The sequence below is a fragment of the Suillus subalutaceus genome (genome assembly GCF_016647625.1).
Source record: "Suillus subalutaceus strain FC151 chromosome Unknown DFJ58scaffold_12, whole genome shotgun sequence".
NCBI classification, from domain to species: domain Eukaryota; kingdom Fungi; phylum Basidiomycota; class Agaricomycetes; order Boletales; family Suillaceae; genus Suillus; species Suillus subalutaceus.
In genome coordinates, this window is record NW_024540261.1 from 62,989 (window position 1) to 82,619 (window position 19,631).

Consider the following 19,631-nt stretch of genomic DNA (forward strand, 5'->3'; position numbering starts at 1 on the left):
GGCGTAGTTGACGCTGGCCTACATTCGGCCTCCAGATAAATCCATCGTGGCAAAGGAGAGTCTTCCCTAACTCCAATCAGGATCCAGCATGGCTAGTTCCCTTGACGCTGCAACACCGGTTTGCCCTCTCTACATCTCTGGTACAAGTCACTTCATCAACGAAATTATCGATTCCACTGAAGATATCGAATAGGTATCACCATCGATTTCAGCAAGTCAAAAAAGAATGTGGAGTCTGCTGAAATACGGATCAGCCTCAAGTTGCCTATCCCAATCAAATGCGGGGCAGGAAAGGCTTTGCGACAGACGTTTTCTCCACCCATGTAGGGACTAGATCTAACGAATGTACTCGCCTGATGTACTATTGCGTTTTATTATAGAAAGCTTTCACTTGGGGATACATTTTCCTTGCATGTACGGTATAAGACATGGCATGGAACCGGGCATGAAGACATTATTTTCGAACCGGATGACATGTTTCGCGAATGTAGTGCAAGAGAAAGACAAGGTGAGCCGAAACAATCGCGTTCTTGCTTTGATCGCTCATGGATTCAACCTCACATACACAGAATACCACAAGGTTCATAAAAAGATCACGATCGTCGTCGAACTTTCGGGGAATCCAACAACCGAAGTAAGGTTCCGTGTCTCGTATCGGAACACATCTAAGTCGTATGTTAGCAGATCGAGCAGATCGTCTCTTCTGATGAATCCCTGGAGCTCCGGCCTACCACCGATGAAATCTTTCGGAGGTGTCCTCAGTAAGTCCGGATCATCGTGAAAGTGATATTCTTTAGGCTGACGCCAAGGGCTTTCCAAGGTTCCGAATTCTGGTGATAGGAAAGGTATTAGGCTTTCGCTGATCTCAGGCCAGTGTTGACACGGTACTTCCAATAGACTGGCGTTGGCAAGTCTTCGCTGATCAACCACGCATTTGGAGTGCAAAACGCGGTGAGTTGAACCCGACATTTCAACGAGCACAGCTACTCATAATATCAGTAGACCACTTCGCACAATATGCCAGGCGAGGTCAGCATCGACCATGAATTCACCTCGCCACAGAACAACAAGTTTGTTCTCCATGACAGCAAAGGGTTTGAACCAGGGGAAAAAGACAACCTCAAAATAGTCCGAGATTTCATTAACCGTCGGAGAGCAAAGCCTGATTTGAAAGATCAGCTGCACGCTGTTTGGTGGGACCTCCGTCTTGATGCGTTAGTACGGCAGACTGACGACGTACAAGGCTTTGCTTTGAGATACCCCGTGCAGGCGGGCGTTTACTAGAGACTGGTGTGGAGCAATTTCTCACATCGAAGCGCGAAGGAGAGCTAGGAGACAGTACGTTAATGGATTGCTACTGCTCCGCACAGGTCACAGCTAACGGAGGTCAAAGTTCCCATCGTTGCCGTTTTCACTAAATACGACACCCTCCTCGACCGCATGGAGCGAACCTTGGATAAGTCCTCTATCAAGAGTTTGAGCCAGGCAGCCATCCAGGACATCATCAAGAAAAACGCAGAAGACAAGCTACAGGAAGTCTGCGTCGCACCCCTAGAGAAGTTCGCAAAATCGGCTATCCCGCATGTTACGGTCTCTAGTGAGTGTCACTGTTCTGATTGTCATTTGCGTTCTCAATGAAATCTCGAGCGCAGCAAATGGAAACCATGAGGAGACGCTAGCCCGTTTGATCCAAACCACTGAAGAACTCGTTCGTAACCATGTTGGGACCGACGCGTCAGTGATGACGTCCGTCGCTCAACGAGTGGATCCTGGACTCAAAATAAAAGCATCAATAGAGTGAGCCTCGCTTGTTTCATTCTTCTTATCTTGTGATTTACGCAGCATCAGGGTCGGCAAGAGAAGTCTGTCTCAATTTTGTATTCAAAATTACTGAACGTAATCCGAGCCTTCACTTCTGTCTTTCAGAATACTGGAAGGCGCTCGCATCAAGCGTACCATTCAAGAACCGTTCAATGTGGGACTGTCTGCACGTGCTTCACACTGACATCGTCAATGTTTGGAACTTCCAAGATCCTCATGGTGTAATAATAGCTCTCTTCTTTGTTGTTGTCACATGTTCTGACGTGGCTTACACGCAGTACTTGTGCAGCCCAGAGTTCAGGACATTGATGACGAACATGGTCAATGAGCTGGACGTTGGACCCCCTCCTGATCCCAACAAGACCCTGTAGGGCAGTCTTTCATGCGATGGATGAACTTCATCTCACCCAATGTTTGCAGTTCAGTCGGGCTCACTATTGTGGGTACTATCGCGACCATCGTGTCTGCCCTGTCCGGACCTGCAGCCCCTATTGTTGTGCCGATAGCGGCAAGTGTTGTAATCGCGAGCTGGGTTTACGAGGTGTATGAGCAGACGTATGTCCTGCTACTTATCCTTGATCGAGAGAATAATGACAGGTCTCTCCTCAGTCGCCCTGCGCTGCAGCGCTTCATGAAATACATCGTCGACTTGACTCTTGTGTTGCAGACACTGGTTCTTGTAGCGGGAAATCAAGAACTTTCTCGTAAGGCCATCAAGCTTGCGGTCAAGTCCTACCACGAGTCACCAATGAATGGAGAAGTCCATAATCGGATTCAGGAGTATGACAGGCAAATGACCTTGCGGCAACGCGCGAGCCGTGATTCATTGGATCAAATCATCGAGCTACTACAATCATATAACATTAGTGCAGAAGAAATGTCGGATCTTCAGCGAAATTTGCCCGCTGTAGATTTATCATCGGATGAACCATGGGGCAGTTAGCACTTGATTCTTTCTTTTGTGTATAATGTTGTGTGTCTGACTTCTGGAGTACCTATGGGATTGTACTTGTACTATGTAATCGGAGTTATGACTGGTCCGTGCTACTGTAGTTTACCTAGCGTTCTGAGATACAAAAGCTTTTGCTTGAAACGACCTGAAAAATCAGTTTATCTTTCCTGGACACAGCAATGTCATCGATTACTAGTACTACTACCCCCACGAGCCTGACTCGGAGAAACGATAATCTGTAATGAAGGTGTCATCAAACAGACGCAATTCGGACAACCCTGTGAAAGAATAATTATTTCCCACCAGGTCACCACACATATGAGAACATTGAATATGCCAGCTTGTCCTACCGCGCGTACTGTTAGCCATACACCTGAATCCCCCTGAGTCCCACAAACTGAATAGAAATATTAGTATACCAATGAGGATGACAACCTAGCCAACGCGGAGGTAAGTAAAGGGAAATTAGTGTCCCACTGTGATTATCGGATGACTCTCGTACCACATCGGACTTGACATATAACATCGCCTCCCTTTAAAGCAGACCTAATAGACAAAGGAATCTTCTCTTGAGCTAGATATCACGCGCCTTGAATTCCATTGGCCTTGCCTTGTTTACTGCAAAATGTCCGAAGCAATGGCAAAAGAAACGTGATTAAGTAGTGAACGCTAACGCGAACTTGAACGATATGAAGGAATCGTGCAAGGTGGATTTTCGCGCATCACTTTTTTATGGTTAATAAATATGCTTGCCAGGAAGGGGGATAATGGAGACGGACAAACCATGCATGCTCGATGAAAATGGAATGACCATCTTGCTCATGCGTGATCTTTATTATATGGATCAAGTAGAACATCAAGAGCAAGAGAAGCGTACCATTCAGATGCTGTGGATTGATGGCGTTCTAGCTGATCGCGAGAATCATAAGATACCCTGGACAAACGGTTATGGACATCCGATTCGTACCTTTGCTTCTCTTCTTCAGGAGTCATGACGCGTTAGATGCTTGGTGAGCTAATAATAAAGTTGTGCTCAATGCATGATGCGGACTCGTCGCGATCGTCGATAAGAATAAGTTGCACCAAACGGATGCAAATAACCTTGGGCAAGGAAACTTCAAATCTTTGAGCCCGCACTGGCAGGACGATTGTGCCTTAGCCGAGGGTTTGGTTACAGGACATGCGTCACCCTAATCGAACTCCAGCCAAGCGATCCTATCCATGTACTCATATCACCTCCCCAGCCCCCTCTTGAAATGCAAAGTTCGTAACAGCCCTATCCAAACTTCAGCGCAAGCGACCACGTCACCACTACCAAGCATCCAATCCCACTCACTCTCCCAGGCGCAGCTCTCTCGCATTACCTCTCCAGCCCCCTCGGTACACAAAACAATTGTACACCAGCTCCTCTAACAAACAATTCTTTCCGCCCGCATACTCCTCCGCATCTACAACCTCCAATAACAACAACATCCGCCCTCCCCGTCATATACCCGAAGGGTCTCACCACGATTGGCCCGCTTCCGCTTGGAACAAATCCAACTCCATCGCAGCAGCTAGAAAACATGTGACTTATCCAGCTCGTACCGCTCAGCCAGCACCCGTCGCCATCAGCGCGACAACAGGCATCTCCGTGCTTGTCCTCCTCATCAGATGCGTGATCACCCGGGGCCGGGAATATGGATGCTGTGCTTACCTGTTGCTTCAGCTGTAGTAGCATGGTGTGCCGAAGGGACAAGAGAGGGAAAAGTTGTGGTGAGGATTGGGAATGTTGTTTTGGAGGCACCAACAGCCACTAGTATGTCTCCCAGCCATGCACCTTTTCCATCCTCCATGTACTTCCGTTCTCATCGTATAAGGCAGACTTGACTGTCCCTCCATTATGTGTCCGGCTTATGAGGACGGTCGTGATCAACGCCTTCCCTTTCGAGACTTTCAGTGTGGTGCGAGTGCGAATCGATACGCTCACTACCAACAGCTCTTCAATTCCCTGTCTCGGCATGACTGAGGGATCGACAATTTCGTTGATGCCCTGAATTGCACAGGATCCTGAATTTAAGCTATGGGCGCCACTGTCATCGGTCGCAGCAAGCTCATAGACACGGGATTCAGTCGTTATACTTCGACACGCTCGCATGCTTATAAGACACGCATGAAACAGTAAGGTCTAACTGCAGACCATAGTATAGGCAACATCCAGCGCTGCAAAATTCTCCATCGACTCGATGCCGACATCCTGTAAGTCGCTTTCTCCTTTGTTCCACGACGTCGTCGTCTATCAGTCACTCGAGAAAATACATCTAGACTCCAGGTTATGATCCGCGCGATCGTCGAGAACTTGAATGGATTTTGGATTTTAACCGTGGCATGTAGAGCAGTAACCAACGCTGAATGTATAACAGATAATGCATCCATCTTATAAAACTTCATAACCGGGAGCTATGACCACATGCATATTGCACGCTGTTCCTTAAGGAACGCAAGCTAGAGATTTTCAAGGTGTGTCCGCTGTTCGAGGTCCATTGAGCTTGAAGGCCATCTTCCGCTTACAGCCAGGTCTTTTCAGAGATCTTATATATCAACCACCAGCTGGAGTCACTGACGTTGTTAGGAACGTTCAATCCCATGTGTCTACATAGAGTGTGGGGTTAGAATGCCAATCAACGAGATTTCTTTTTAGAAAGAGTTACGCAAGTTGAGACAGGCTATGGAGCAGAACATATCCAGCCTTGATGCGCTTGAAATCAAACCACAGATGCTTGAGAGGTACATCAAGCGCAGTAGTTCTCGCCACTGTCTCGACTGAGGGAGACTGACATTCACCAGATACGTATACGCCATACCGGACAAAGCACCATATTGCGCGATCATACAACCATTTCGTACAGTTCTACATCCTGAATCTACCTCGACAGACCATTCAAGTAAACTGCATTCACTGCAGAGACGCCTCAACTTCCCTCCGGACCAGAACATCGTTGATGTTGGGTTGCATTGCCCAACATTAAGGTCTTGCTGGAGACAAGCGGATCAGTGGGATTTCTGTCACAACATGAGGGTGAAACATACGCAGGCGATGATTTAGAGTGATTTCAAGAATAGTATTGGTTAACTCCGCCTTCGCCTGAGAACACAAAGATTCTTTCTCCTTCTCATGAGGGCGTGCAGCCTTCCTCTTGAAGCGTTCAAACGGTAACTTCGCCTTCCAAGTAGGCAAGGTCCTCACAGCTTCTTCATATGCGTGGGTGGCAGTAGTCACAGCTTCTTCATATGCCTGGACGGCAGCGCTCACACCTTCCCTGACAACAGCTGCATGCGGAGACGCAATGTACTGCTCCAGAGCGGCATAAAAAGAGGGAACAGACTCCTGCTTGTCCTGAAGATAGCGTCTCTTGTCGAAAACGTAGAAAGAATGTTCGAAGATAATGACAACAGCTAAAGGATCAAATAATAAGCAGGTTCATTGCAACGTAGCTTCGAAAATCACCAGAAATGAGCTGAACATTATCCTCCAAGGGTGATGAGCCAGAGGCCTGGCACATTCGCAACATCAGAAATGTGTGTACAATCAGTGACCAATTGGACATACCACAGAGAGTAACCTAGACCCCATCTCTTCACGATGATTCTTATACAACTGGTCAAATTATGGTAGAAAGTTGAATATCGTCCACCTCTGCTGAGGATCGATACACCCACATTCTGCCAATGTGTAAAATATTCGGTCAGCATGGCCCGAAATCAAGGATGGACGAAGAAACCAACTTCCTATTGATGGATGAGCAATGTCGTCGGTGAGTAACACTGGAAGATTAAAACACTCACAGTCTGTCAAGGGATGTGCGATTTCAGTCGTAAGCAAAGCTCGAACTCGACAGAAGATCAGCACACTAACTTTCTGTCAGTGCGTGAGTATTGTCAGTGCTGAAGCTCGATTGGGGGTGAAGAGACTCACGCCCTGTCAATGGATCAACGATGTCATCGATCAGCAACGCCCGCACTCAACGGCAGATGAACACACTCACGGGCTGTCAATGGGGATCGGTAATTTCATTGGTCAGTGATGCTCCAATTCGACTGAGGATCGATGTGCTTACACCCTGTGAACGGATGGGCGATGTCTTCAGTCAGAATGGCTCGAGCACAATGATGGATCGACCAACTCACAATCTGTTAACGGAGCAGCAACATTTTTGGTCAGCATTGCGCGAGGGTGACAGAGAATGAGTACACCCACACCCTGACAATGGATCAATGATTGCATCGGTGAGCAAGGCAGGAGGTCGACAATGGATGATCGCACTCACAAGCTGTCAATGGATCAACGATGTCGTCGGTTAGTAGCTCAAGGTCGGTAGAGGATCAATGTACTGACCTCCTGAAGATATTATCAAATGCTTTGATCAGGAATGCCCGAACTTGATAGAAGATCAAGACACTCACTCTCTGCGAACAGTGGGCAATGACTTGGATCAGCATGGCTCGAGCTCGAAGGAGGATCAAGACACTCACTCTCTGCGAACAGTGGGCAATGACTTGGATCAGCATGGCTCGAGCTCGAAGGAGGATCAAGACACTCACTCTCTGCGAACAGTGGGCAATGACTTGGATCAGCATGGCTCGAGCTCGAAGGAGGATCAAGACACTCACATCCTGCGAACAGTGGGCAATGACTTGGATCAGCATGGCTCGAGCTCGAAGGAGGATCAAGACACTCACGACCTGCGAACAGTGGGCAATGACTTGGATCAGCATGGCTCGAGCTCGAAGGAGGATCAAGACACTCACACCCTGCGAACAGTGGGCAATGACTTGGATCAGCATGGCTCGAGCTCGAAGGAGGATCAAGACACTCACATCCTGCGAACAGTGGGCAATGACTTGGATCAGCATGGCTCGAGCTCGAAGGAGGATCAAGACACTCACTCTCTGCGAACAGTGGGCAATGACTTGGATCAGCATGGCTCGAGCTCGAAGGAGGATCAAGACACTCACTCTCTGCGAACAGTGGGCAATGACTTGGATCAGCATGGCTCGAGCTCGAAGGAGGATCAAGACACTCACGACCTGCGAACAGTGGGCAATGACTTGGATCAGCATGGCTCGAGCTCGAAGGAGGATCAAGACACTCACACCCTGCGAACAGTGGGCAATGACTTGGATCAGCATGGCTCGAGCTCGAAGGAGGATCAAGACACTCACATCCTGCGAACAGTGGGCAATGACTTGGATCAGCATGGCTCGAGCTCGAAGGAGGATCAAGACACTCACTCTCTGCGAACAGTGGGCAATGACTTGGATCAGCATGGCTCGAGCTCGAAGGAGGATCAAGACACTCACATACTGCGAACAGTGGGCAATGACTTGGATCAGCATGGCTCGAGCTCGAAGGAGGATCAAGACACTCACTCTCTGCGAACAGTGGGCAATGACTTGGATCAGCATGGCTCGAGCTCGAAAGAGGATTAACAGACGTACTACCTGCAAGTAAACACCCAATGTTAATGAGAGCAACCTTCAAACTTTCTGATAATCTTACCAAGAGATGTGGAAACCAGACGCCTAATTTTCCTATTATCTCCTCACGACCCGTTTTCTTAGCAGAGTCAAAAAGTCCTGGGAGTGTTCTGGAAAATATCAGTCGCGAACGCTTGCGGCAGGTAAATGAAGCCATGGGTAGTTACCTCTCAACTGCATATTTCATACAGAGTTCCAAGTTGGTCTGCTGGGTCGAGACGAATAATTGCTGTAGTACCTCACTATCCAGAATTCCAGCCGTGCGTTCGATGAGTGATCTGCAATCTGCATCATCTTTGTCCATGTCTAATGGATCAACGGTCATCAGGTAGAGCAACTCAACCATAAACCGGCTTACCAGGAAGGCATACATGGCATTTTGGAGGCCATCGGACATTGTTGAAAAACTTCAGTTGTGGACCGTTAGCAAACGACTCCTTGGCATGTTTCGGCGCCTGTTCTTCAGCCTCCTCCATCGATGCTCCCTTCGATTTCAGTTCTGCATATGCCACGTCGTAGAGGGCATCAAACTTTGTGAACAAGATCATCACGGGAACTGAGGATTGTGAATCTGTGCATCAGTCGAACATCAACGATGGTCGGGTGCGAAAGCTTACTGCTTCCAGTGTCACACTGAGAGAAAAATTTGTTTTCGCCTTCTGTGAATGATCTGCTTGCCTCATCCATCGGGATACAGTACCTATGGTGAAACTTTGAGGTAGCGCATGTCGTGATTGATGAGTTGCAATTACCAGATAGCATGGAGTTGATTCGTTAATCTAGCTTCTTTAGAACGGCGCGCGATAAATTCCTTAACCTTGTCGAATTCGGATTCGCCGCCTGCTTCAAACCCGCGTGAATCGTGAAAGATGAATCCTGGGTTGGTTTGAAACACCATTTCATTTTCGATTTCGTGCTCTCCACGCTGAGAACGCGTCAGTTCATGCTACCAACTAAGCGCAAACATTACCTCTCTGGACGCCGTTAAAACTGCAGCATCGATCTGATGTCGATAATTCAGTAATCAGTACCAGCCTCTTACTAACATCATGAGGCGCACCTTTTCTCCAGCGCCGTTATAGATTACTGGGTTGTCCCGTGTGTTGCAAACTCTCTGGAGGATGGTAGTTTTTCCTGCATTCGCTCTTCCTATAACGAGGATTCGAAAGCGACCGATTTTCTTTCTGATCTCTGAAGGATCCATGGGGGAAGGTAAATATGATGGAGAAGCGTTGGTGTGGCCTTATAATCGATCACTGCAGTTTGCCAATACCTGACCCGAAGCCTATCTAGATTCCGAGTCAGTGGGCAATGTTACCATGAGGCGTACACGACGAGTCCTTGCATCGAATCGAAGGTGGCGGAATTTCTACAAAGGCAAATTGGGTTTCCGTTTATGTTCAATTTAAAATTAGTTTGCGTCAACTCAGTGAATGCTCAACTTGAAATCAGCCCATCTAGATTCAGTGGGCAATGGATGTGAGCCGTACACGAGGAGTTAGGCTTGGCGTCTAAGCACCTGATAGCCATCGATCCATCTTGATCTCAGGTCACAGGGTCCGTGCCTAAAGGGTGCTAACTTGAAGTTACAGCTGGTCCGGCTAAAGAAGCACGGTGGCTTTGTACTCACCATTCAATTCGAATCAGTCACCTAGTATGGTTGCTCCAAGCCTCCATACACCCTCGACCAATCCCAAGCCCGACACAGGCACACCGTTTGACCCACATGTTTTCCATTTCATAACGAGCTGGGCGTGTGCGTGAATAGCTGGTCTGGGTGCTACACGAGGACACCTCCCTTCAGCAAGGCTGATGCATGACCCACACTCGGCCTCTAGATAAATCTACCGTGACCAAGGACAGTCTTCCCCAACTCGAATCAGGATTCAGAATGGCTAGTTCCCTTGACGCTTCAACGCCGGTCTACCCCCTCTACATTTCTGGTACAAGTTACTTTATCGACGAAATCATAAATCACACTAAATATATCCAATAGGTGTCATCGTCGACTTCAGTAACTCGAAAAAGAATGTGGAGTCTTTTGAATTGCGGAAAGTCGCCCACGCCAATCAAAAGCGGGGCAGGAAAAGGCTTTGCGACAGACATTTTCTCCACCCATGTAAGGACTGACTCCGACGACTGTACCCGCCTGAGCTGTTATCGTGTTTAATTATAGGAAACTTTCTCCTGGGGATACGTTTTCCTTACACATACGATACAAGAGATGGTATGGAACCGAGCATGAAGACATTGTTTTCGACCCGGAAGACATGTTCCGTGTATGTGGTGCAAGAGAAAGACAAGGTGAAACAATAGTCATGGCGCCCTGGCCATGATCGCTCACGAATTCAACGCTCACATCCACAGAATACAACAAGGTTCATAAAACATCACTATCGTTGTCGAACTTTCCAGGAATCCAACAACCGAAGTAAGGTTCCATGTCTCGTATTGGAAAAAATCTAAGTCATAGATTAGCAGGCCGAGCAACTTTTCTCTTCTTCCGACGAAACCCTGGAGCTCCAGCCTACTACCGACGAAATATTCCGGAAGTGTCCTCAGTGAGTCTGGATCACCGTGAAAGTGAGATTCTTGAAGCTGATGCCCAGGGGCTTCTAAGGTTCCGAATTCTGGTGATAGGAAAGGTATCAGGCTTTCGTTGATCTCAGGCCAGTGTTGACACGGTACTTCCAATAGACTGGCGTTGGCAAGTCTTCACTGATCAACCGCGCATTTGGAGTACAAAACGCGGTGAGTTGAGCACGACACTTTCAACAAGCACAGCTACTCATACTGTCGATAGACCGCTTCGCACGATAAGCCAGGCGAGGTCAGTATAGACCACGAGTTCATCTCATCGCAGAACAACAAGTTTGTTCTCCACGACAGCAAAGGTTTCGAACCAGGGGAAAAAGACAACCTCAAAATAGTCCGAGATTTCATTGACCGTCGAAGAAAAATGCCTTATTTGAAAGATCAGTTGCATGCTGTTTGGTAGGGCCTCCGTCTTAATGCGTTTGTACGGCAAGCTGACGACATGCAAGGCTTTGCTTTGAAATACCCCGCGCAGGCGGGCGTTTACTTGAGACCGGTGTGGAGCAATTTCTCACATCGAAGCGCGAGGGGAAGCTGGGAAACAGTACGTTAATGGATTGCTACCGCTCCGACAGGTCACAGCTAACACAGGTCAAAGTTCCCATTGTTGCCGTCTTCACTAAATACGACACTCTTCTCGACCGCGTGGAGCGAACCCTGGACAAGTCTTCTCTCAAGGGTCTGAGCAAGGCGGACATTCAGGAACTCGCCAAGAAAAACACAAAAGACAAGCTACAGGAGGTCTGCGTCGCACCCCTAGAGAACTTTGCAGGGTTCCGATATCCCGCATGTTGCGGTCTCCAGTGGGTCTTACTCCCTGTGGTTGTCATTCCGTCCTCAATGAAACTTTGAGCGCAGCAAATGGAAACCACGAGGAGACGCTAGCCTGTTTGATCCGAAACCACTGAAGAACTCGTTTGTAAACATGTTGGGACCGACGCGTCGGTGATGACGTCCGTCGCTCAGCGAGTGGATCCTGGCCTTAAAATAAAGGCATCAATAGAGTGAGCCTCGCTTGCTTCAATCTTCTTATCTTGTGATTTACGCAGCGTCAGGGTTGGCAAGAGAAGTCTGTTTCGATTTTGTATTTAGAATTACCGAACATAAACTGAGCCCTTCCGTCTGTCCTTTCAGAATACTGGAAGGCATTCACATCGAGCATACCATTCAAGAACCGTTTCGATGTGGGACTGTCTGCACGTGCTCCACACTGACATTGTCAATGTTGTGGAACTTTCAAGACCCTAATGGTGTAATAGCTCTCTCTTCTTTATTAGTTGTCGCATATTCTGACGTGGCTTACGTGCAGTACTTGTGCAAGCCCTGAGTTCAGGGGATTGATGACGAACATGGTCAATGAGCTGGACGTTGGACCTACTGCTGATGCCAACAGAACCTGTAGGGCAGCCTTTCATATGACGAACTAATTTCATTCTCATCCAATATGCACAGTAATTTGGGCTCTCCATCGTGGGTACTATTGGCGGGCACGCGTTCTACCCTGGCCGGCACCTGCAGCCCCTATCATAGTGCCGATAGCAGTAAGTGTTGTGGGTCGTGAAATGGGTTCACGAGGTGTATCAGCAGTCGTACGTCCGCTCCCTCCCTCCTTTATCAAGAAAAGAATGACGGGTCCTCTCTCAGCTGCGCGGCGCTCCTGCGCTTCATGGAATACATCATCGACTTGACTCTTGTGTTGCCGACGCTGTATCTCTGTCGGAAAACCAGGAATTGCTCGTAGAGCCATCAAGCTTGGCCGGGTCAAAGTCCTATCACACTCACCAATGAGCGGAGGAGTCTCCATATCGGATTCAGGAGTAGCGACAGGCAATTGACTTGCGGAAACGCGCAGGACCGGGATTCGTTGGATCAATTGATTGAGCTACTGCAATTCAGATAGCATCAGTGCAAAAGAAGTGTCGGATCTTCGGGGAAGTTTGCCCGCTGTGGATTTACGTCGGATGAACCATGGGACACGGTTGAGACTCTTAGTACTTGAATTCTTTCTTTTGTTATCTGATTCGTGTGTTTGCTGGTGTCTGACTTCTGCAGTACCTACGAGATTGTGACGGTGCTCACTCGTAACTATGTAGGTTATAGTCCGTGCCACTGTAGTTTGCCTAGCGTTCTGAGGTTGAACCATGAAAAGCTTAGCTTGACAGACCTGACAAATTAGTTTATCCTCCCTGGATACAACATGATTACTACCTCCCAATGAGTCGAACTCGGAGAAATGATAGTCTGTAATCGACCCTACGAAGGATATATTTCCCACCAGGCCACTACACATCGAACATGCAGCCCAGTCAACGCGGCGGAGGTAGGCAAAGGTAAAGCAAACCTGATAGACAAGGAATTTTCTCTTAACCTAGATATCACGCACTTTGAGTTTTACTGGCTTTCCTCGTTTATTGCAAAAGTTCGAAGCGTGGCAAAAGAAGCGTGATTAGTGAACGTTAACGCTGAGCTTGAACGACGATATGAAGGAATCGTGATCGGTTTGCTGGTCCCAAACTTTTTTATGGCTGATAAATGTGCTTGTCAGGAAGGGGTTTTTTTTAAAAAAAAAATCAATTGCTTATTGTCCGTTGGGGCAAAGCCCTATGATGGACAGTATATACGTAGTAAGAAGAGGGCAACGTAGACGGACAAACGTTGCCTACTCATGGAAATGGAACGGTCATCTTGGCCAGGCGTGATCTTTACTATAAGCATCAAGTAGAACACTGAGATCAAGGGAAGCGTACCTTCAGATGCAGTGGACTGATGGTCGTGAGAATCACAAAGCTTCGATTGGATATCCTGGACAATCGGTTATAGTGGTAAGCCATCGTAAAAGTATGATTAGTTACTGAATGGGCCTGCCATGGAACCATCGATCACCAACAGCGAGGTATCAAGAAGCTTGTAGACAAAGAGTTCTAGACTACACCCTCGTCTGTGGCATGTTTATAGGTGTATCCGGCAAGCTCTAGACTGCCATATTGAATATCTGCAGGGCCAGAAATATCGAAACCCCGGATGTGAGCCGATATGACGCTAGCACGCGATGAAGCGCGGAGTCCATGGACTTGTTGAGAACAAATGAGGACTTGTGGGCTACTGTGGGGCACATACGGCAAAGTAGGCTAAAGTAGGTCAGCCATGAGAGTACCAGGAACCAGGTCGATTTAATGTATATCCTGGTACCTACGAATCAGCGGAGTTCGCCAATATGCGAATTGATCGTCGGGGTGAGATTTGGTTCGTGTCGCGTGGTAGAAGTGATCCGTTGCAGGGAAACTGTGCGGTCTGATAATGATGCAACACATGCTTAGCTGTGGTCTGACACAGCTTAGATGGGAAGATCAGCGAGCCAATATTGACCTGAAGATATAAAGTTTAGTAGTAACATGTCATCAAGGATATGATTTGAATAAGGTTACAGTCGACTAAAGGTGAAATAAGCTGCTATAATAGCCCCACTATAGATCGCTTATCATTGTATATAGGACTCGATGAGGACCATGAGTGGAACGGAAGTAGACAGGTGTTTTCAGGCCACCGGGTTTGGTTTGAGAGCAGGTGAGAACGGAAGAAGCCGAATCTAGGACTTCTTTGCTTCTCTTTTTCGGGTTAGGGTTCGGACACCACTGTGAATTCGATCGATCGATCCTACGTGCAAGCGGAACGGTTACAGAACGCGCTGGCACAATACAACAGTTCAGCCCACTACCTCAGCATACCGTCTCTCCTCATCTCATCACAATTGTAATACCCAAACTACTTTATACATACTATAATCAATACCAGCAATCAGTCTTCATCACAATTAATAGCCATTCATCACGTTACGTGCCTCGCAATATGTTTTTGGAAGCACCTCCCATTCCAACCACATTACCCGCCATACTCACAATCACAATACCCACCCATGCCCAAATATGATCGGTAATATGAGTCATCTCCAGACTGCCTCTCTCACAACATGGACAACCATTCTAACTATCCCTCCAGTCAGTCTTCCAATCATGGACCCACCCCTACCCCTCCCGCCCAATTCACAACCCTACTTGTCATCCGCACCATTTCATACCCAATCATTCGAGTTCAACAATCAATAGCCCTACCCAAACTCCAGCGCAAGCGACTACTACCAACCATCCAATTCAACTCACTCCAAGGCTCTCCCCTCGCGTTACCTCTCCAGCCCCCTCTCCATATTTAAACCAATCATACATTAGCTCCTCTAACGAACAAGGCCTAATCCACGGCACTAACAGCCCCACATACACCTCTACATCCGCTGCAGGGTACAACCTCCCCCCACTTGCGCCCTCCGAGCATCCGACCGCAGGCTCTCACCACGAATGGCCCGTCGCCTCCCCCGCATCCACATGGAACAATCCTAATTCCATATCCTTCAGCTAGCGAGCATGGGCTCATCCAACTCGCACCGCTCCGCCAACACTCATTGTCTTCAGCCCGCCAACACGCGTCTTCTTCCTCGTCGTCCTCATCTGACGCGTCGCCGCCAGTGGCTGGGAATACGAACACACCAGGGGGAGGGGCGTACCTACTGATCCGGCTGTCGTGCGTTGCCGTTCGAACGTGATGCGCGGGTAGGGAAGAACAATATATTGAGCATCGGGAAGTATTGTTTCAGATAGTGCCTGGCGTTTGGATCCTTCGGATTTTGAGCGCGACGAATACTTTGTAGACCCGTGTTGTGTTGGAACGTGGTTCGTACCGGAAGCTTTTTGTCCCTTGTCCCTTTACTTGTTTTTTTCAGGTCCAGGCAGGCCTTCTTGGCACCTACCTCCATCACCTCCCCACGTCCTGCAGTACCCTCGACAGTTCAAATGTCCACCCACCACCATTCTCTCGCATCCTGCACACCTGGCCATATACATGTGACCGCCCTCCGTTACTCTCCCTGCGCAGGCTACCTGTAGCATTCACTCGTTCCTCGGAATCACAGTCCTCCCTTACTGCCCCCTGGCTTCCCTTGCTGCTGCCCACGATACGCGAACAAATAGTACTCAGCTCTTCTAACAAGGAAAAACTACTCACGGCACCATAGCCTCCGCATCAACAGGAGGGTACAAGTTCTCGAATCTCCCTACATCTGCCCTCCCAGCATCTACCTGCAGGTTCTCACCACGAGTGGCCCGCGCCAATGCCCATATTCCCAGTGAAACACACCCAACGCCATAAGCAAAAGTCAGAAAAAGGGGGCCTTATATCCAGTTCGTGCTGCTCAGCCAACACCCTTCGCCATCAGCTCGACAACAGGCATCTTCGTGCTGGCCTTCCTCATCAGATGCTGTCAGCGTCTGTGGCTGGGAATATGGGCACACCCAGGCGGTGGGGGATGGTTATACCTGCCACTTCCTCTGTCATAGCATGGTGCGCCGAAGGGACAGTGGGGGAAGAAATTGTGGGGCGGATTGGAGTATTATTTCAGATAGTACCAACAGCTGGTATGTCTCCCTGCCATGCACCTTTTTCATCCTCTGCTCCCATGCTTCATCTGGTAAGGTAGACTTGACCGTCCCTCCACATCCAACTTATGAAGGCAGTCACAGGATATCTCAGCGTGGCGCGACTGCAAATCGATACGCTGACTGCCAACAGCTCTTCAATTTCTTGTGTCAACACGACTCGACCCCGTTGAAAGATCGCAAATTTCGTTCATGTCTTGAATTACACACTTGGGATGCTGACACTTAGCGATGGACGTCATTGCCGTCGGCCGCAGCAAGCTCTTGCACATGATATTCAATCGCCAGACTGAGCAGACAGGCAAGTGCTTTCTTACTATGGTCCTCTTTAAACGCTTTCGTTTGTTTATAAGACTCGCATGAAAAGGCCACAGTGATAATGAGGTCCAACTGAAGACCATAACATAGGTGACATCAAGCATCGCACATTTATCCTTGGACCTGATGCAGACGTCTTGTAAGTCGGCTTCTCCTTTGTTCCACGATGGCGTCATCTCTCAGTCCCCTGAAAAGATGCATCTAGACTCTGGAGCATGATGCGCGCTTGCTGATAGTTGTTTGTTTAGTGAAATTGAGAATGATGGCGTTCTAACTGTAGGCCCTTGGATCCACGGAGCGCATATACTCAACGTATGAGCATTTGAGATATCTACCGTTGACTTCATAATCTAGAGCTATAATAACCTGCACACCGACCCTCAAAGAACGACCACTTTCAAGGTGCGTCCGGTCCATCGATTTTGAAAGCTATTATCCACCAACTGCAGTCTTAGCCATTAGCTGGTGTCATTCACGCTGTCAGGGACGTTCCATGTGTTGAAATAGAATGAGACTCTGAAATGACATTTAAAAAAATTGAGATAAGTCGAGATAGGATGTGGAGCAAGCTGATACGTAGAACATACCCAACCTCAATGCACGTGAATCGGGCCACGGATACTTGAGAGGTACATCAAGCCCAGTAGATCTCGCCACTGTCTCAACTAAGGGTAACCGACATGCTTCAAACACACATGCCATATTAATATTTGCGTGATCATACAATAATTTCATACAGTTCCACGTCCTGCGACAGACCATTCAAGAAAACCGCATTTACTGCCAAGACACCTCAGCTCCACTCCGAAGCGGAACATCATTCACATTGTATTGTATCGCCCAACATTAAGGTCTTGCTGAAGACAAGCAGATTAGCGGGATTTCTGCCACAACCTGACGACATCTCATCTACACACCTCACTGGAACACAATCTACGTTGTGTTGCATTAAGGTCTTGCTGAAGACAAGTAGATCAGCGGGGATGTTGCCACAACATGACGGTTAAACATACGCAAGCGATTATTGAAAGTGATTTCAAGAATAGTCTTGATTAACTCCCCCTCCGCCTGAGAGCACAAGATTTCTTGCTCCTCCTGAGGTCGTTCAATTGCTTTTTTCGCCTTCCTCTTGAAGGGTTCAAACGGTAACTTTGCCATCCAAGCAAGCAGGTTTCCTTGATTCGTGTAGACAGCGCTCCTCACAGCTTCATTATATGCGCGGGCGGCAGCCCTCACATCTTTCTTGACAGCAGCTGCACGTGGAGACGCAATGTACTGCTCGCAAGCGACATCAAAAGAAGGATCAGACTTCTGCTTGTCCTGAAGATAGCGCCGCTTGTCGAAAACGTAGAAAGAATGTTCGAAGATAATGACAGCAGCTAAATGACTAATAATAAGCAGGTTCATCGTAACATAACCTCAAAATTCACCAGAAATGAGCTGAACATCATTCTCCAAGGGTGATGAGCCAGAGGCCTGGCACATTCGCAACATCAGAAATGTGTGTACAATCTGTGACCAATTGGACATACCACAGAGAGTAACCTAGACCCCATCTCTTCACGATGATTCGCAAACATCTGGTCAAATCATGGTGGAAAGTTGAATATCGTCCACCTCTGCTGAGGATCGATACACCCACAATCTGCCAATATGTAAAATCTTCGGTCAGCATGGCCCGAAATCAAGAAAGGACGAAGAAGAAACTAACTTCCTATTGATGGATGAGCGATGTCGTCGGTGAGCAACACTGGAAGATTAAAACACTCACAGCCTGTTAAGGGATGTGCGATTTCAGTCGTAAGCAAAGCTCGAACTCGACGGAAGATCAGCACACTGACATTCTGTCAGTGCATGAGTATTGTCAGTGGTGAGCAGGGCTGAAGCTCGATTGGGGGGTGGGGAGACTCACCGTCTGTCAATGGATCAACGATGTCATCGATCAGCAACGCTCGCACTCAACGGCAGATGAACACACTCACAGACTGTCAATGGGGATCAGCAATTTCATTGGTCAGTGATGCTCCGATTCGACTGAGGATCGATATGCTTACATCCTGTGAACGGATGGGCAATGTCTCCAGTCAGAATGGCTCGAGCAAAATGATGGATCGACCAACTCACAATCTGTTAACGGAGCAGCAACATGTTTTCTCAGCATTGCGCGAGGGTGACAGAGAATGAATACACCCACACCCTGACAATGGATCAATGATTGCATCGGTGAGCAAGGCAGGAGGTCGACAATGGATGATCGCACTCACAAGCTGTCAATGGATCAACGATGTCGTCGGTTAGTGGCTCAAGGTCGGTAGAGGATCAATGTACTGACCTCCTGAAGATATTATCAAATGCTTTCATCAGGAATGCCCGAACTTGATAGAAGATCAAGACACTCACATACTGCGAACAGTGGGCAATGACTTGGATCAGCATGGCTCGAGCTCGAAGGAGGATCAAGACACTCACGAACTGCGAACAGTGGGCAATGACTTGGATCAGCATGGCTCGAGCTCGAAGGAGGATCAAGACACTCACATCCTGCGAACAGTGGGCAATGACTTGGATCAGCATGGCTCGAGCTCGAAGGAGGATCAAGACACTCACTCTCTGCGAACAGTGGGCAATGACTTGGATCAGCGTGGCTCGAGCTCGAAGGAGGATCAAGACACTCACGAGCTGCGAACAGTGGGCAATGACTTGGATCAGCATGGCTCGAGCTCGAAGGAGGATCAAGACACTCACTTCCTGCGAACAGTGGGCAATGACTTGGATCAGCATGGCTCGAGCTCGAAGGAGGATCAAGACACTCACACTGCGAACACTGGGCAATGACTTGGATCAGCATGGCTCGAGCTCGAAGGAGGATCAAGACACTCACACTGCGAACAGTGGGCAATGACTTGGATCAGCATGGCTCGAGCTCGAAGGAGGATCAAGACACT

At 48.2% G+C, this 19,631-nt stretch overlaps 4 protein-coding genes across 4 annotated transcripts; 2 read left to right on the forward strand and 2 right to left on the reverse strand.

The window, feature by feature from the left end:
- The first annotated feature begins 252 nt into the window (after positions 1–252).
- Positions 253–2,869, forward strand: DFJ58DRAFT_60635 (uncharacterized protein). Its single transcript, XM_041380830.1, has 13 exons — positions 253–508; positions 570–634; positions 682–761; positions 821–845; positions 898–951; positions 1,003–1,193; positions 1,244–1,338; positions 1,394–1,597; positions 1,653–1,797; positions 1,849–1,862; positions 1,927–2,042; positions 2,100–2,188; positions 2,242–2,869. The coding sequence occupies exons 1-13, from the start codon at positions 475–477 to the stop codon at positions 2,762–2,764; spliced, it is 1,635 nt and encodes a 544-aa protein (XP_041248550.1). The 5' UTR covers positions 253–474; the 3' UTR covers positions 2,765–2,869.
- A 2,681-nt stretch (positions 2,870–5,550) lies between these two features.
- Positions 5,551–6,717, reverse strand: DFJ58DRAFT_60754 (uncharacterized protein). Its single transcript, XM_041380831.1, has 6 exons — positions 6,599–6,717; positions 6,473–6,541; positions 6,363–6,410; positions 6,261–6,306; positions 5,843–6,208; positions 5,551–5,788 (listed from the first exon to the last, which is right to left on the reverse strand). The coding sequence occupies exons 2-6, from the start codon at positions 6,503–6,505 to the stop codon at positions 5,778–5,780; spliced, it is 504 nt and encodes a 167-aa protein (XP_041248551.1). The 5' UTR covers positions 6,506–6,541; positions 6,599–6,717; the 3' UTR covers positions 5,551–5,777.
- A 3,464-nt stretch (positions 6,718–10,181) lies between these two features.
- On the forward strand, positions 10,182–11,737 carry DFJ58DRAFT_723197 (uncharacterized protein; the record flags this gene model as incomplete). The annotated part of the gene is made up of 10 exons (XM_041384966.1): positions 10,182–10,233; positions 10,287–10,321; positions 10,375–10,409; positions 10,467–10,569; positions 10,772–10,851; positions 10,911–10,935; positions 10,988–11,041; positions 11,094–11,284; positions 11,335–11,429; positions 11,484–11,737. 10 exons carry the CDS (start codon positions 10,182–10,184, stop codon positions 11,735–11,737), a joined length of 924 nt encoding a protein of 307 aa, XP_041248552.1.
- Positions 11,738–17,370: 5,633 nt separating this feature from the next.
- DFJ58DRAFT_765514 (uncharacterized protein) lies at positions 17,371–18,329 on the reverse strand. The gene is made up of 5 exons (XM_041388762.1): positions 18,219–18,329; positions 18,117–18,162; positions 17,700–18,065; positions 17,604–17,645; positions 17,371–17,543 (listed from the first exon to the last, which is right to left on the reverse strand). Exons 1-4 carry the CDS (start codon positions 18,264–18,266, stop codon positions 17,635–17,637), a joined length of 471 nt encoding a protein of 156 aa, XP_041248553.1. The 5' UTR covers positions 18,267–18,329; the 3' UTR covers positions 17,371–17,543; positions 17,604–17,634.
- Between the last annotated feature and the right edge of the window lie 1,302 nt (positions 18,330–19,631).